The sequence below is a fragment of the Cylas formicarius genome, unplaced genomic scaffold (assembly GCF_029955315.1).
Source record: "Cylas formicarius isolate icCylForm1 unplaced genomic scaffold, icCylForm1.1 PGA_scaffold_3__17_contigs__length_32017465, whole genome shotgun sequence".
Lineage (NCBI taxonomy): Eukaryota > Metazoa > Arthropoda > Insecta > Coleoptera > Brentidae > Cylas > Cylas formicarius.
Window position 1 is genome coordinate 26,500,395 of NW_026844326.1, and position 18,780 is coordinate 26,519,174.

Below are 18,780 nucleotides of genomic sequence, written 5' to 3' on the forward strand. Positions count from 1 at the left end.
ACCCGAAACCCATAAATCGAGATCGTCAAGGATAAATCAACGCTGTGGTGCTATTAAATCGTTAAGTGTTTCGGCATTACACTTTAGCGCGTTAATTGTACAAATAAATTATGGAATCTTGGCGGGAAAATTGAGGCGAAAAAATTTCCCGCTGGAAAAGGTCCGCGGCGCGCGCGATATTTACCGAACGACAATTTAAAATCCGACCCCCGTATATACAGGGCGTTTCAAAAAACATACGCCAGCGCTGGCGGTTCACATAGCAGTCGATTCGAAAATACTTAGCTGCAAAATGAAAACGCTTTTTTTTGCAATAGGTTATATATTGTACATATTTATATATGATGTAACGTACGTTCAATTTATCTTGATAATATTTTAATTGTTTCTTTGTTTTTAGAAATATCAAGGTAAAGAAAAAAAACAAAATGTAGGGTTAGTAGCCAAGTTTTCTTCCAAGTGACGTATAAAACAAAACACCATCAATTTTCTGCCATATAAGCGTACATCATACTTTTTTCTCTGGAACACCCTGTATATTATATGTGTTGAATAGTATTCTATTCTGGTTCTTATTACAATGATGTACCGCACTTTATATTTTAGTCCACCCTTTTTTGACAAATCGGCAAAATTAGGAAAATTTCAAAGAGTGCCCTGACTGACAAATAAAAATATGTTTATATTTGACAAATGGTTGACAAATGTGATGGTTGAATTATTGCCCAAGCCATTATTCTAAAAATGGTTTTTCGCGACTATAGCATCAGTGAAAAGAATGATATGCTTTAAGTATACAGGTATTTCTTGGAAATCAATGCATTCAGTTTTGGCAGAATATAAATATAATGCATTTAAATTTCATAAAACTCCACAACTAAGTGCAGAAGAATGTCAAAGGAGGATGCAGTTTGGTTTGGATTTTTTAAATAGACAACTTTTTGAAAAACATTTTATGTAATAGACAAAATACGCCATATCGGTCTTTAAATAATACTAAACAAATACACGATATAAAAACCCAGGGATATCAATCAATTAATGTATAGTGTGTTGTCATAAGTGGGCATATATCGTGTCCGATATTTATAAATGCAAGTTAAAAATTTTCTTGACATGAAATATTCCAGGGGTTGGACAGGGGACGGCGGAACTATGGATTGGCCAGCCAATAGTTCCGACTTAACTTTAATGGATTTTTTCTTTTGGGGACTCGGCAAAGGAATTCAGAGGCAATCAATCATTTAGGAGATATGAGAAATGCAGCAGTATTTAGAATAGTTAAAGAATTTTTTACTTTAGTGGGGCTGGTCGTTTTTAGTGCTTTTTTTTTTTCTTTAATTTGTAAATAATTATTGTTAGATCATTGTAATCGGAATAAGATATTCTATTCAACACATATATAATATACAGGGTGTTTCATTTAAAATATATGATGTAGGCTTAATGTCAGAAAATTGATAGTGTTTTGTTTTATACGTCACTTGGGAAAAAACTTGTCTACTAGCTTTACATTTTGTTTTTTTGTTTTCCTCCTTGGTATCTCTAAAAACAAAAAAGTTACAGCCAGTTACAATGTTCAATCAAAATAAATTGGACGCACGGTACACCAGTGACGCTTTTGGAATTTTTGTTATTTACTTTAAATAAGACCCTAAACACTCAACTTTTTTAACTCGAGTTACTTTTGAACACCCTGTGGGTGACGAATCTCCCGCTGTTTGACGCATGGTTTTGTAACACCCTGCATATCGTCTGGCACTGGCGAAAATGAAACAAAACATCTTAAAGCGCCACCCGCGATTTATGAAATTTTTTGCGATCTATGCGAGCAGCTGCAATTTTACAAAAACTTAGACCTGGCTGCGGCAAAACCTACGGTATGGGTACTTTTTTTTTCGTTTTTTTCTTTTAATAATTGTAAATTCTGGTTATTTGTACATTTTTAGCCCTTTGCGTAATACCAGGGGTATTATAACCGAATCATCATTAATTTATTGAAAGTATTAATGAAAACCTTACAAATACCAATAACAATGTTTTTAATCGATAGAAAAATAATTACTACTCAGTAACGTTTTTTTTTTCATTATACACTTTTCAATTAATAATTATGTAAATCTTAGAAAGTACTCTTCTACAGGAAACTAGTCCTCTGGACGTTGGCAAACTGCTTCCATAATAGTCGGCTACCCCATTAATGAATTAATATTGTTAATATTAATATCTCGAAATAGGGAGATATTATAGAAAAATGTTCAAAAAGAGGTAGCGTAGACGAAAACAACAATATACAGGATGTCCTATTTGAAATATCAAAGTTATCGGTACTTTTCAGTAGAAGCGGCAACGCTGCGATACTGAAAATATTTTATATCGATAGAGCGGATTCAAAAACCTAAATTTTCAGCAAAACGTCAAATGTTCCATCGACCGTGAGACACCCTGTATCTACAAAATACAGTCCAGACACTGGAAATCGCCCCGTATCTATCGATGACCCCGATATTCCAGTATATCCAGAGCGTTTGTCACGTATAAAATCGCAATTAATCATCAACTTTGTCGGAATAGCGACACGGACCGGGGGTTCCGAAAAACTATCACCAGCCGCATCGCCGCGTTTTATGGTTTCGCGAAAAATTTATCGGGTCCTAACCCATTCGCAACAAAAGACGAGAAACTTTGAAAATTGGGGAAAATTCGCTCCGGCGCTTGTAATAATCGCGTCTGTTTTTGCCTTCGCTTCGGTACTTTTTTTTGTTATTAGAACACCGTGGAAAGTAAAAATTGTTTGAGCGGTTTGAGCTGGAACAAAACGAAATTAATATAAACAAAATTTAATAAAAACGCAATAAACTAGACAAAAGCGTTTGCTCCGGAATCGCTTATGCGGATGTTTGGAGGGAGGAGAAATAAATATAAATATGGCGCTATAGATGAGAAGATAAAACAAACGCGTATTTAGAGTGTGATGTTAGTAGAAAAGGCGTTTTTGTTGCCATATTATCGCAAAAAAGACGAAAAAAATATCATTAATACCATCACGTTATTAATTATCAAATTGTTATTGTTTTCGTCCTTAAGTTGACATTAGTGTGAAGTCTAATAATTAGCTGGTGTAATCCCATATGTTTCTAATTAATTTGATCAATTTTCGTTTTTAAACCTTAAATATGTCACTAACAAGAAAATGCAGGTGACGCGATCTATTAAGTGGTTTTTCCATCATTTAATTAGAGCATAAACTACACTATTCTGTAAGTAGTGCAAAAATTTAAAAAAAAAATCAATTTCAGTTAAGCTCTGAAGAAGCCAAGCAAGTTTGTATAAACAACTGACGTAGCCTGTGAAAATTTCTTTGAAAAATCAGTCGATGATGGAATTGGTGGTTTTTCCATATTTTTGCCTTCCTGTATAAGTATACAATCTTGGGCGGAGCATCTGCCATCTTTCATTGCTTCCTCTAATCTTCAATAGTAAACAAAGGAGTTTTCCAGCATTATCGGGCTTTCTTAAAGTAGTGGACGAGATGTTAAGAGATAAAGGTATCAATAGAGAATAATTGCAGATAGAAAGGCGACAAACTTCTTGTGGACTGTACATACGCATTTGCAACAATTACGCTTGTCTAGTAGAAGAGCGATTATTTTTTAGACCTAGACAGATATATGTATATAAAAACAAAACGATATGGAAACAGATGATCAATGAGTTCTTATATATTTAAAATTCCTATTGCACTAGATTCTATTCGACTACACCGCCAATATTACCGCCCATCTGATGAAAATCACCCCATTGATTTTCTCCGTTATTCATATATTAATTAAATTAATTCATTTAATTGAAATACATATTATTCCTAAAAACTTTGAAAAGTTCCTTTTAATTATTTAGTAAAATTATTGAAATTCGAAAAATTAGAAAATCTAAACCTGTGATTGTCATTGACATAAATCGATACCGATAAATCGATCGATTTTTTAATATTTTGTGTTTTGTCGTTAATTTTTTTTTGTAGAAAAATCACACATTACTATTCGCTTTTCGAAATTTACTTCGAGCGCAAAATATTTAAGATATTACCCCATCAAGAGGCTAATTTAGATGTTTTTTTTATAAGAAAATAAAATATATTTTCTTCAAGTTTATAGCACATGAAAAGTAGGCCAAAATATATTTTTATTTTTTCCGATTTGGCCAATATTGCAAGCTTTTAAAAAATTACATGTTTCATAAGTATTCGAAAACCAAAAAACAACGCAAAAAATATTTTTAGAAAAAAAAAATTAAACTACATAAAATCCCATCAGTGTTCTAAAAATACTATATTTCTTTAAAGGTTACTTCGTCAAACAGAATAACAATTGATCTTCTAATTTAGACATTAAAAAATCGTTTACCTTTTTTTTTCGAAATATCAATTACGCATTTTTTATTTTTTTTCGTGACGTTATTGTCAATTGTCAATATATAATAATAACGCAAAAAAAAAAAAATTCGGAAAAAAATTATTTAAACTACATAAAATCCCTTGAGCGTTCTAAAAAACCTTTTTTTTCAAAGTTACTTCGTCAAACAATGTCATTTTTTCAATTTCAATATAAAAATATCATTTACCTTTTTTTTCCCAAATTTCAATTACTTGTTTTTTATTTTTTACCCTATCGTAAAGAATAAAAAAAATCAATCAAAAAATCATATTGTCGATATTTATTTTTAAAACAATTACAAACAATGAGAAAGTTGTCACGAAAAGTGTTAAATAAATATAATAATATAAAAATTTTTTTTTTCGGAACAAAATTAATTTAAACTACAAAATCCCTGAATCATTCCAAAAACACAATTTCTTTAAACGTTACTTTAATTTCAATTACTTATTTTTTATTTTTTATCGTGGCGCTACGAATGAAAAAATATCGAAATTGTTTGAAGAGCTTATATTTTTTCAAATAGATCACATTGTCGATTATTTCTTTTTAAAAGCTTTAACGTTGCAAACAATGAGAAAATTGTCACGAAAAACTAAATATAAAAAATTAAAAAAATAAAAATGTTTCGGAAATAAAATTTATAATAATAAAGTAAAAAAAATATTTTTCGCAAAGAAATTATTTAAACTACATAAAATCCCTTGAGCGTTGTAAAAATACTATATTTTTTAAAGAAGGTTACTTCGTCAAACAGAATAACATTTTTTTTTAAATTTAGATATTAAAAAATCATTTACCTATCTTTTTCTTTGAAATTTCAATTACTTGTTTTCTATTTTTTATCATGGCGTTGCGGAAAAAAAATCAATCACAAAATTGTTTGAAAAGCTTATGCTTTTTAAATAAACCACATTTTCGACTATTTCTTTTTTAAAGCGTTAACTTTGCAAACAATGAGAGAATTGTAAAAAAATTAAATAATCATATATTTTCATATCATATATATTTTCTATCGTGGCGCTACGAATGGAAAAAAATCGCCAAAAACCACTCACCTCGTAAAAATAAAACGAGTCGATCGTCACGTTGGCGGCGTCACCGTCACCCGTGATATTTTCCGAAATCTCGCTGAATTTCGCCTCTTGCCCGTCCATCGCGGACGGCCGAAAATTATAACCGCGTCTACTGTCCGATCAGAAACCCGGCTGCCCGTCAATCATCGTCATCGTCCGGCGCGTGCTCGATGTCAGCGCGTCGCCGACAAAAACAAATGAACGGCGTGTGTCGTTCGTATGGGTATGGAGCCCGGCACGCTGCGATCTTTTCGCCGCACGTTGTTGCAGGCGAGTGTCGCTGAAAACGCGCCGAACGCGCGAGTCTTTCCCGTTTCTTAAAAATCGCGGGCGGCGACGGCGACAACGAATCCGGTACATCAACGCGAAGGGACCAGCGCGCGAAACAACCAGCTTTTTCTATCGGAAAAGCAAAGGGCGGGATAGAGGGGCGTTAAAATTAAAATTAAGATTAGTTAAAATGACTAGACATATAGAGGCCTTGCCTACGCTGACAGCACAGAAACTCATGAAGCAACTATTCAAAACTGTTAACTACTCTAAGCCTTATTCTCGATAAAAATCAAGTTAAACAGTATTTGTCAAAAATTATATATTTAATATATAAATATAAAAAATGAAGTAAAAAATGATAAGTATTGATAATAAATAATATTTATAACATTAAATATGGTGTAACTATATGTAACAAGTTATGGTTTAAATTATTACAAATGCGCACACTTACCCGCAGTGCTGCGCACGTTTACCCCAATATTGGGGTAAGTGTGCGCATTCTGACTAACATTTATTTTTTTTCTTTAATTACAATTAAGTAAATTGAATTTCATGTTACGTAATTGTTAAATCAATAAATCCTTTAAATAAATACTTTTATTTCAATTTATTTTGTACAATTATTACAGTTTTATGAGCATAGAAAAAAAAAAGCGCACTCTTGCCCCACATGACTCTAATTCTTGTTAAAACATATTACCCAAACTTCCTATTTAAGTGAAGTTTAGTAAATTCACATGGAAATATTTGTATATCTATTTTCCAGTTTGTTAAATGTGAAATATATAGGCATCATTAAGATCCTATTAGGTCACCATATTTCATTCATTTCGTGAAAGAACAAAGTATTGATACCGACACCAAAAATGAAAACAACAATGTTTGGATTTCAGAGATTGATAGCGCACCTTTTCTATGAAAATATCATAGCCACCTGCGACGGTCTACATCGAATAAGAAAGCTTTGTCGTCACCTTACGTTTAGGTTCAGGTTTATTTATTTAACCACAGAATACAAAATGTATGTGTAGCAAGTCAAAAAAATGTCATACATATATATAAGGGTAATAAACCAATACATGAATAAAAGTTCAAAACACACGAAATAAATTTATAACACAGGTTCAAAATTTGAAATTTACGTACTCCTTAGTATTGTAAAAACAGTTTATTGTTTTATATTATAAGGTAATTTATTGTAAAAGAGGTACATATCTATCAAACAACCCAGCGTTGCCAAATGATCAAAACTTAATTCATGTTAATTTTGGTTCCCTACATACGATACATCGTGTGTAGTTATGTCCCGAAACTAACCAAAACAAGACTGTTTATGAGTGTTTGTTGTTAAATATATTTAAATGACAGCTGTTTCGTCAACACCGTGTTTATATCAAATGTCGGTGTTGTCGAAACAATTGTCATGTAAATATATATAATTTCGTGAAAATCTGAACTTTTAGTTCTTATTTATTTTGATAAATGGATTTTCATCGAGTAACAGCCACTTCAGTACAATTTCCCTCAAGACAATATTGCATGGTTTCCTGGGAGGGTTACCCTCATTGCTGCAATTTTCGCCCTTTGAGTTGGTGTTTTACTGATTTGACATGCTGATCCTCGATAAATTGCAAAAAAGCAATAATTAATTTGGATTTACATTCGTTAAGAAAAATAATTTTAATAGTATATTATGCAACAAGTGTGGTAAACGGCATTTGAGTCTCGAGCGGTGCGAAAATGTATATTCTCGGTTTTCGAATAAGTTCTGATGAAATGTATTCCAAAAAATTATATTTATATTTTTAACACATCTTACTTTTTTTATACATACGGTTTTTTGAGTGCCCTTCTTCATTGATTAAGCAGCTAAATATCTAAAACATTTACTAACCACAACATCAAAAATTAACGAACCAAAAATGTTTTCTAAATTAATGTGTTTTTTTTTACAAATTCTTTGCTCGCTTGCTGTGACAAAATAATTTGAAAAATAATTTTCTTCGAATTTTTTTTGTTCTTCAAATGCTTCTTCCTATAGTAAAATTTTCCACAAAAAAACAACGACAACTTAAAAAACTAAAACACCACGAATCAAGAAATGTATGTATGTTATTAAAAATTAATATTTTTTAGGTTTATGAGTGTTTTTGCTCTAATGAAATAAAAAATTAGTGTTTTACAAGTATTTTCTGTCCTTGGAGTGTGTTTTTCTATAATGAAGTAGCTTTCATAAAAAAAAGACGTCAGTTTTCAAGCAAGATTGCTTTCAAAAAATCGTCACTGGGCAGGGCAAGTTCGTAGCGCGTAGCGCGAAGCAGCTTAATATTATTGGGTTGTTCGGAAAGTCATTTCGTTTTTTTTGGGGAACATGAAAGACAGTTTTCGTATAATGAATAAATAATTTATTAAATTATATATTGGCCATTCTGGTCCAACACCTTTTGCCATCTTTCTGGCAGTAACATAATTCCTCTCTCATAAAAGTTTTGGTCCTTGCTGGCAAAAAACTGGTTCAGGTGGTTTTTGACATCTTCATTTGAGGTAAAGGTTTTGCCATCCAAAAAATTTTGCAGGGACCGGAACAAATAGTAGTCGGAAGGCGCCAGATCTGGAGATAATGGTGGATGTTGCAGTACGTCCCATTCGAGCTGTAAAAGTTTTTGGCGAGTGACCAAACTTGTGTGAGGTCTCGCATTATCCTGGTGGAACACTACACCCTTCCTGTTGATTAATTCGGGCCTCTTCTCTTTAAGTGAATCATTCAATTTGTCCAGTTGATGACAATAGACTTCTGAATTAATCGTTGTATTGTCCGGCAAAAGCTCAAAAAAAACGATTCCTTTGACATCCCACCAAACGGAGAGCATCACCTTTTTTTGGTGAATGTTGGCTTTTGACACGCTTTGAGCCGGTTCATCTTTTCTGCTCCATGACCTCTTGCGTTTAACATTGTTGTATATAACCCATTTTTCGTCCCCAGTAATAATCCGCTTCAAAAATGGATCATTTTCTTGACGTTTGAGGAGCGAATCACACACGTCAACGCGACGACACAAAGCTTCGAGGTTAAGCCCATGCCTTTCAAATGGCCATAAACAGTCGAATTCGACAAATTTAATCTCTCACCGATCTCTCGTGTGGTTATTCGCCGATTTGCATCAACTAATGCCTTTATCGCATCTTTGTCAGCTTCGACCGGCCTTCCAGACCGTGGTGCATCTTCGACATCAAAATTGCCGGATCGAAATTTTGCAAACCAGTTCTGGCACTGGCGTACTGTTAACACGCCTTCTCCATACACATCCGTCAATTTTTTTCTCGCTTGGACAGCATTTTTACCTTTTCCGAAGTAAAAAAGTAAAATATGACGAAAATGCTGCTTACTGCTCTCCATATTTAAAAGGGCACCAACCAAAAACTACTGCGCAGAATTAATAGAACTTTTTCACACACAAGCCTTGCAATATCAGCTCTCAAGACATATAATGGTTATGCGGCTTAAGTGTGAAGTTGGTTTCGAAAAAACGTAATTAAGTCCTCTGACGGGAAAAAACGAAATGACTTTCCGAACAACCTTATATAAAAGGAAACGCATTGTTTTTCTATCGTGCTCCTGCGGACCACTATGGAACTTTCGCAAAATCGATGTAATTTAATTGTGCATCCAACTTGTATAAAATGTCTTTTACATCTCGTCGAACTTCAAAGTTACAGCAAACATCGGTAAATATTAAACTTTGCACAAATAATAGCGTTGTCGAATAATATTTTTTCAAATATCTCGCGCCCTGTATGATTGACGAAACTTGAAACTCTCTCACGACACGGTTTACGATATTGTTCGAATAAAATTATCCCATGTTTAATAATCGTTAATAATTTACACACAAAAACGGACATTTTTAGAATATTTTAGATTTTTTGCCCATAAACGACACATCCTGTATATGATACAAACATTGTTCGAAGTAGAGGTTATAGCCCTGGACCTTCCACGCGTCCTGGTTCAAGAGTTTTTTGAAAAGAGTAAATGGTTTTCGAGACAATAAGTTTCAATATGGATTTTTTCAAATATCCCGAGCAGCGTATGTGATATAATTTGAAAACCCTGTATAAAATCGAAAAAATGCCCGAAATAAATGCACTGAATCTTCTGCGTCTGCCCGTTAAAGAATTTTGCCATTCGGATGAACGATTATGGAGGAAAACATATTTTTCTGAAAGCTAAAATTACCAAAAAAAAATTTCAAACATTTTTAACAAATACTTGGTAAAATTTGATTGCTCCCAATTTCTACCATTTAACTGTGGACACGGACTTTTACTTCTCTGCTAAATTTGCTTTCTATGCGGGCTATATCGCAATATAAAAGTAAGTGAGATCTGAATCATAGTCTTTTAGTTATAATTGAAATGAGGTGGCTTTTACTTGATGAAAATCCATTTATCAAAATAAATAAGAACTAAAAGTTCAGATTTTCACGAAATTATATATTATGACATGACAATTGTTTTGACAACACATAAAGACACTCGTCATGTCATAATATATAATTTCGTGAAAATCTGAACTTCTAGTTCTTATTTCTTTTAGTTATAACCAATTTTCAATAATAGGGGACCCTTTTTTCGGTTTTTTTGAATTTGCGGCGCACCCTATATATTTTTGAAAAATTGTCAAGAATAAAAGTTCTGCTTCTTCTGGTTCAAGAATTTTTTGGTCTCGTAAAGAGTTTTTTTTTTGTAGACCCTTGAACGCGCGATTTTTTATTTTTTTAGAATACTTCCCGACCCTCCAGCCCCCCAATCTTCAATAGGTTCCGTCACGGGGCAAAGCTAAGTGCCAAATATGAAGTCTATTGCTTGAAATTTCGGACACATATCGTGTTTCATAGCAAGGTCCAAAAAACAGTGGAAAATCGCAAAAAAAAGATGGATACTGGCGTCAGATCAGTGCCATTTTTTATAAGCTTATGTGCCTCGTGGAGGGTTAAAAAGGAGGCAGATTTTAATTTTGTAGCTCCAACGGTTCGAAAGTTATTCAGGAAAAACCAAAAGACGAGAACGGAGAACGGACAAACAGACAAAAAAAAAATTTTTTTTTCGACGGTGATCATTTTTGTACCAACAGATACTTTCGAAAAATTCGATTTCAGCGATTTCCGAAAGTAACAAGGTAGTTTGGGTAGTAAAAGTTTTTCTTACTCTTACCAGTCGGGAATTTTTTTTCATCGGCCGCATACGCGCTGGATGTTTTCATTAAGTCCCCCCCCCCCCTTCAACGTCTGTCGCCGTCGGTCGGGGGTTCAATTTGCAATCTCGACCGAAGCAATAACAAATCGAGAAGACGCACAATTACCGACATCAGGCGACCCCCTTGTAGCGAACCGTCTGCGTCGCAATCTTGACGAACAAAAATTATGTATTCGACTGCTTCGGTCTACTTGAATTTTCACTTTCCAAATACCATTTATCAAAAAAAAAAAGTCCAATCATCGTCAATTTGATGTATTTATTTTTATGTTTAATTTATTTTATTCCCACTTCTTACGTATATTGACTTCTACGCCAATAAACTGCAATGTCTCATTGCGGAAAAACATATCGAAATGTTCGACCACCTATGCCTTTAATACAAGGACGGACGCCACAATTTGGAATCAGAAGTGGGATTAAATATGTATCCAGTATTCTAAACTATATCTCTTTCTTGATGCGGGAGACTTAAAGATTATGTCGTACAGTTCAGATAAATTGCAATGAGAGTTTTGAGAGTTTAGCAAATGAAGTAATGTGAAATAAGAATAATATGAAAAGAGATAATTTATTTATTTATTTAAAATTTTAAAAAGAAGGCGCTTCGCGGATTCTTCTCCTTGAGGGACGCATTGTTTTTCTATTGTGCTCCTGCGGACCACTATGGAACTTTCACAAAATCGATGTAATTTGATCGTCAATACACAGGAAAAAACAAAAGACGAAAATGATGAACGCAGAACGGACACACAGACAGCAAACATTTTTTTTTGACGGTGATCATTTCTGTACCAACGGCGATCCCGTAGGACATACCGTTACCGAGATATAAAATTTTTATACGAGCGCAGATACTTTCGAAAAATTCGATTTCATCGATTTTCGAAAGTAACAAGCTTTTTAAATAGCCATATAAAACATATAAAAACACAAAAACAGTAAGAAACAGTAAACAAACCATACCAAACTAGTTACAACTACATTCAACCACCTGTTTTAATTTTGTCTTAAATAGTCGAAGACCGCCAGCAAAGGGACCAAGAGAGCAACCGTTAAATAACCTCAAGGTTCGAGTTAAAGGAGGAAAACAGCCATAGTTGGCGTGATGTCTGGGAGCTCTGATGTCTTTAATAGATGTTAAAATCAATGGACTGGAGGAGAGCCGGACAGTTACACACAGTTCTACAGACAGTTCTTCTAATTTCCAGACCATCTATCCCAAAAGGCCCACATACCAGAACATAATTGATGTGAAAGTTATTGGAGATATTTATACCCGCTCTATATGCTAGGGACCTCAGAAATGCCCTCTGAACAGTCTCCAATCTATCAATGTGACATCTGAAATGTGGAGACCACACTACTGATGCATACTCCAGTGTAGATCTAACTAAGGAGCAATAAAGAGTTTTAAAACAGTCGGATGAGAGCAGTGTACTATTACGGGTAATAAAACCCAGACCTCTCATGACCTTGTTAACAATATCCTCCAGCTGATCCAAAAAGGTCAGTTTACTGTCAAAGATGACCTCGAGGTCCCTAACTTTGGTGACACACTCTATCGTTGTATTGTTAATAATATATCTATTTTGAAGAGTGTTAGTTAAGCGAGAAACAGTAATACTAAAACACTTTCCAACAGTTAGATCCAGACCATTTTCTCCGCACCACGAACTGACATTATTAAGATCGCTCTGAAGAAGCTGAGCGTCCATAAATGATTGAATTGTTTTGTAAAATTTAAAATTATCTGCAAAGGCAAGATCTCTTATAAACAAATTAAATAAAACTGGACCTATGTGTGAACCCTGATTCGAACCTGCTGTGTACGCCCTGTTAAAAAGCTGTGACAAAATTCAACCAGAGTACCACCCAGTCCCCTGGCCCGAAACTTACGAACAAGATGCTCATGACTTACTCTGTTAAACGTATTCGAAAAGTCCGTGTAGACACTGTCGACTTGTTTAGACTTCTCAAAAGCATCCAACAGATCCAGCCAATAAGTCAGCGGGTTAGTCACAGTGGACCTACCTCGAGAAAACCCGTGCTGGTTGTCACACATAATTTTTTTACAGTACCAGGAAAAATGCTGACCGAATAATTCATCAAAAAGTTTGGGAATGACATATTGTATGCATATACCTCTATAGTTACTAATATTGCATCTGTCACCATTTTTCTGAATTGGCGTTGAATAACTTAAATAATACTAACTAAATAATAAATAATATTACATAAGTAATCTGATATTTACGATGTAATTGTAACGTAAATTTTAGTCATCAATCAATTTCGTACAAAGAGGTTGATTCAAATTTACAATCTCCAATAGCTCCCTTTTCAGCATATCTATCCGAAATTGATCTTTATTTAAATAAATAATTTAACTTAACCGAGCATGTAACAAGACATACAACTAAATTTAGTATACCAATTTTACATTACAAAAATATATACAGAAAAGAAAAAAAAGCCAAAAGTCAGTTTCAGTCAAGCTCTGAAGAAGGCAACAGGATGATTGGTGAAACGTCAGCAACGTCAGAAGTTTTGTAAAAAGTGTCACAGTAGCCTTTGAAAAATTACCTACAATGCAGTTCGAGACGCTCGGCAGCGCGGCGCTTCCACATCGCTCGGCGCCCGGCGCTTTGTCATAAATAAATTCATTTTGTTTAAACTAATGACGAGCAGTGAAATTTTCTTCCAAAATCTGAATCTTAAATATGTGAAGCATGTGACCGATAAAAAAAAACATTATTTTTTTGCCAAGAAATCAGTTAAATTTTCATTTGTTAACTTAAAAGTTGGTTAACACTACGAAAATGAACAAATAATTAAAAAAATAAATAAATAAGAATTAAAAGTTCAGATTTTCACGAAATTATATATTTTGACATGACAATTGTTTCGACAACACCGTGTCTTTATCAAATTGACTGAACTTTTATTTCTTATTTATTTTGATATATGGATTTTCATTCAAGTAAAAGGGTTAGGGTTGATTTTTAATCCGTTTTTTAATTAAAAGTGTTTAAAATTTTCATTATAAAAAAAAGTTGTTAAAATCAAATTTTTTTAAAAATCTTTTGGGGATCAATTTTCCATCATAAGTACTTATAAAAAATATATATACATGAAATTTTTATGATCAAGTGGTAAATGGGGGGTCCACTTGACGTGATCTTACTCATTATATGCAAATAAAGTAATAAAACAACTACCTTATCCTCCGATTTATATAAATAAGCAACAGAAAGGCCAGAATCTTTCTATTGTAAAACTTTTGCCTTCCAGTTTATACCCAGCTTACTGCGATAACCACAGTACTTCTTCTATTGTATAGTGTGACACATATCCAGTAGGCGCGGGCGCGTTCGGATTAAAGAAGAACGACGGACATCACGGACCACTAACCGCTACTAAATTCTGTGACAGACGTGACCACGATAATATTATTTGGATCTAGTATAAAAACAACCCCCTCCGTTTATAGCAGTGACGATAATATGCTCTCCCGCGAATAACGTTTCAATCTCGACGTGCAGCGCGGGCGAAGAATCAATCCCACGCGTAAAGGAAAATAACCGGGAACGGTAAAATGTATCGGAGGAAAACCGGAAAATCTCTGCGCGACTTGCTTTCGAAATAAAATCCCCGTTGTAGTAGGACGTCGGAACTCTGGGGCAATCGACTAGATTGTCCGCGGGATTTGCCTTCCCATAAAGTTTTATTTCGAACGTCGAATATCTAGATGCGAGAATTTCAAAAGGTTTCCGTGTTATACACAGTCGGAAAAGAATTTCAATAACGTTTTTTTATTTTAAGGTATACGACGGCGAAAATGGAGCGAACTGAAAAAGAATGCGCTTTGGCGAATAAATGCATGAGTTATCTTTGATCCTCCTATACATATTACCTACTAATTGGTAAATTTGATAGAGACTTTACGTAGCTGATAGTATAGGTATAGTTATAAAAAAAATGGTAAAAAAAAATGTATATTTTATGCGTGACGCATAAAATATACATTTTTTTAAATGAAACACACTATACCTAATAGTTTTTCCAATATATTAATTTTTCTAAAAAAAACTAGTTTTCAAACTTGCAAAAAATTACGATAGCGCTATTATTTTTCAAGGTAGAGTAAACCATTATTTTATACCAACGATAAAATATGGTTTTTTATATGGTTTTTGTAGTTGATTCTAATTTTATTATCTACAAAACGAAACAAGATACGAAAAAAAAATCAAGAGGCAAAAATTAGAATTTTTTACTTGCGTAATGCGATGATATTAACCGATATTAAGCATAAAAAATACTTTTTGCTCTCAAATTATTTATTTTGTTGCACACATTACATGTGTCAAAAAAAAAATCGAAACATACAAAAAAATACTGGTGCGTAAACAAACCACTGAGAAAAAACATTAAATAATGTTTCATTTTTGGTGGTATTTTACAAAACAAATGTAAACGTAAATGCACAATACACGTATTACAAACGTAAGTTGTGTGGCTGTGGCAGATTCTACATCTCCTTCGGGCTTTATTAGCATAAACACTCATGAGGTGACCTTGATATCATAAAATCAATTCCTTTGTCTAATAATGCTAAATATGTGGCAATGAAGGATAACCCGAGAACAATAAAATGCCTACAAAATTTAAAAGATCATTTTTTGACAACGAGAATTCATAGCGGTTATTGTCTTGGGCATATTTTCATCACTTCGTCACCAAAAAACATAAAAAAATATTTCAAGCGGAGTTTTTCCAGAAAGCCTATTTTTTATTTCCTCATATGATCTAAATTCATCGGATGTAGGTGTGTGAGTGTACTCAATCTGACCTGTCTTCCATTTGACAGTAGAAGCAAGCCTGTCGTTTGCAGAAAGCATACGTCTTCTTTTGAATTCCAAGGTTGCATCAACTGATGAATCCCATTCAGGTTCAGTAGTTGATGACAGGACTGTTGAAAGACAGCTGTATCATTCGGTGTATGTAACTCGAAAGTTCCAACTATATCAGTTAGTTCCCCAAACTCTTGTAGATTTATGTTATCGTTCATATCTTTGTCGTCAGTCAAGGTATCCACGTTACGTTATTTTTAGCATAAATTTACAAGGAATGGAATGCTACAATACATAAGAATACATAAATCCACTGTACTGTATCTGTAACGTTCACTGCACAAAGCACAAACTAATACTAAAGAACACGCTAATTGTTGGGTTCCACATGCGCTGACTTCTCTAGACTTGCAACAACAAAGTTTTGTTTCACAGATAAAACCAGTGGTGCGTTCACGGACCAGTAAATATTTTCAAAAAATAAAGCATAATCAATATAGTATTTCCAATGTATGTTTGCTGCGATGTAATCTACATGCTATAGACTTAATAAAAATGGCCATACAAATCCAAAATATTTGTTTTGACTATTTTGGATTTACTTGAAAATGTGATACGAATTTATGTACCGCTTATTAACTTTTGAAGTCATATATAAGATCTTTCCGTTACACATAAATTAGCGATTTCTACGGTTTTATGTCCTTTAGTAGTGATAATAATAAAATTTCTAAATGGATGAGCAAAAATATTTCCTGGATGTGAGAAAAAAATCATACAATAACGCACCACTGGGAGAAAATGGGTTAAAATTATAAAAAAGGTATTCGAAATAATTTTTGTTTAGTTCGAAAACCGGTATATTAACAACAAAGTATTTCTAGTCCTATGTGCCTTAATATCGCTGAACATCCACCACACGTAACAACCTAAAACCTCATATTTTGGTAGTAGCTCCAAGGAGTATTTTTTATGAAAAAACAACAAAAAGTGAATGAAGCTCCACTCCTTCTAGAAAATTTCTATGAAATTCCAGTTAACCGCACATACTGTAACGAAAACTTACAAATATCAACCTAAAACTTACTTTTTTGAGTTGAAGAGTAGATCCAAGGAGGATTTTTGACGAAAAAAACAACAAAAAGTGAGTTCAACTCAACTCTTCGTCGTAGATTGCGATGCAATTCTTATTGTAACAAAAACCGACATATAATCTGCAAGTATCAACCTAAAAACTCACATTTTGGGTTAAACAGTAGCTCCAAGGAGCATTTTTAACGAAAGCACAACAAAAAATAAGCGAAACTCTCACATTTTTCATGACTTATTGTAATGAAAACCCATTAAACCTACAAATATCGACCGTAAAACCTCACCAAAACTCCGGAAAACTAGATCGAACCTACAGAAAAACTAATCAAAACTAAACCCTCACTTTTTGGATTATGCAATACGTCCAGGGAGGATTGTTGACAAAAAAACAATGAAAAGTGAGAAAAACTCCACTCCTGTAAGTTTCAATGAAATTCCAGTCAACTACATATTGTAACGAAAGCTTTAAAATATCAAACCTAGATTTCGATTAAATTCCTATCGAAATCAGCTTGTTCAACACTTATTATAATGAAAACCATCATTGAATCAGCCAGTATCAACCTAGAAACTCACATTTTGGGTCGAACAGTAGCTCCAATGAGCATTTTTAATTAAAACTACAAAAAAAAACGAAACTCCAGTCTTTCTAATATATTTCGATAAAATTCGTCTCAAAATATTTTTTTCATCACTTATTGTAATAAAAACCCATCGAACCTACAGGTATCAACGTAAAACCTCACCAAAACTCACGAAAACCTATAAAAAGTATCCGCAAAACACGTTTCGGAAGTTGATTCACAATAAAAAACATTAATAAATAATTTTGGCCAAAATAAGTGTGCTGTAGACTACTGTACAGCGGCGTAACGCACAATATAAATAAATAAATATAAATTTCATGGTATCTTGAAAATTATTTCAGTCAATTGACACAAAAAATTGACCTACAGGAAAACTAATCAAAACTAAACCACCAGTTTTTGGATTGACCAGTATCTCCAGGGCGGATTTTTGACGAAAAAATAAATGACATTCCGCTGTTCCTTGTAGAGTTTGGTGAAATTCCGGTCAAAATCACTTATTTCGTCACTGTTATCAACCGATCAAAAATACTTACCTCTCGAACTTTACAGATGGTTCCGAAAACAAAAATAAAAACTATAATTAAGTAGTTGACTTTAAATCCCACACACCATCGGTAATAAAAAAAATGAAACATCTTAAAAGGTCACAGACCATATAGACCACATTTCCGTCGTCGCGGAAACGACATTTTCCGCGTCAGTCGTAAAACGGTTAAAGGGTGAAATCGAATCAGCGAAAACATCGCGTTAATGATCCAAAGTTTCGGAAACGTCATCGTAAAACAAAATGCGAGCCTCCGGTTTTATATACCGCGGAACGGGGCTAAATGTGTTTTTAATGCGCCTCCGGACTTTGTGCGGGGTTTCCTCCATTGTCGCGGGCGAGGAAAAATCCTTCACCCCTCCGTCCTAATTAATTTGTTACGAACGCGCGGGAAAGACTCGTATTTTTGGCGTGGAAATTCACGCGATGGGACTGCGTGCCCCGTCGATCTCAACGAATAATTTTGTGCTTTGAATAATTTAGAATTATTTCAAATATTATTTTCTAAAATTAAAATGAAAAATTATCTGGAACTTTCGTATATTAAGTTTTCGAAAATTTGTAGAATATAAAATTCTCTAAAGCTTTTCTATATTAAGCTTTTGAAAAATCAATTACTTTCTAGAGCGGAAAATTATCTAGAACTTTTGTATA

At 33.6% G+C, this 18,780-nt stretch overlaps 2 protein-coding genes across 5 annotated transcripts in view; one reads left to right on the plus strand and one right to left on the minus strand.

Annotated features, from left to right (window-relative positions):
- The window catches only part of LOC132699334 (probable methylthioribulose-1-phosphate dehydratase), a 106,266-nt gene that overhangs the window by 72,275 nt on the left and 15,211 nt on the right, over positions 1-18,780 (plus strand). The window lies entirely within an intron of this gene.
- The window catches only part of LOC132699333 (cardioacceleratory peptide receptor-like), a 99,403-nt gene that overhangs the window by 69,149 nt on the left and 11,474 nt on the right, over positions 1-18,780 (minus strand). Inside the window, exon 1 of one of the 2 annotated variants that reach the window (XM_060665981.1) lies at positions 5,495-5,773. The exons of the other annotated variant lie outside the window; for it this stretch is intronic. Coding sequence (XP_060521964.1) covers positions 5,495-5,593 — 99 coding nt within the window. The 5' untranslated portion in view covers positions 5,594-5,773. Of the gene's footprint in view, positions 1-5,494; positions 5,774-18,780 lie in introns of those variants that run through there. 2 annotated transcript variants of the gene reach the window in all.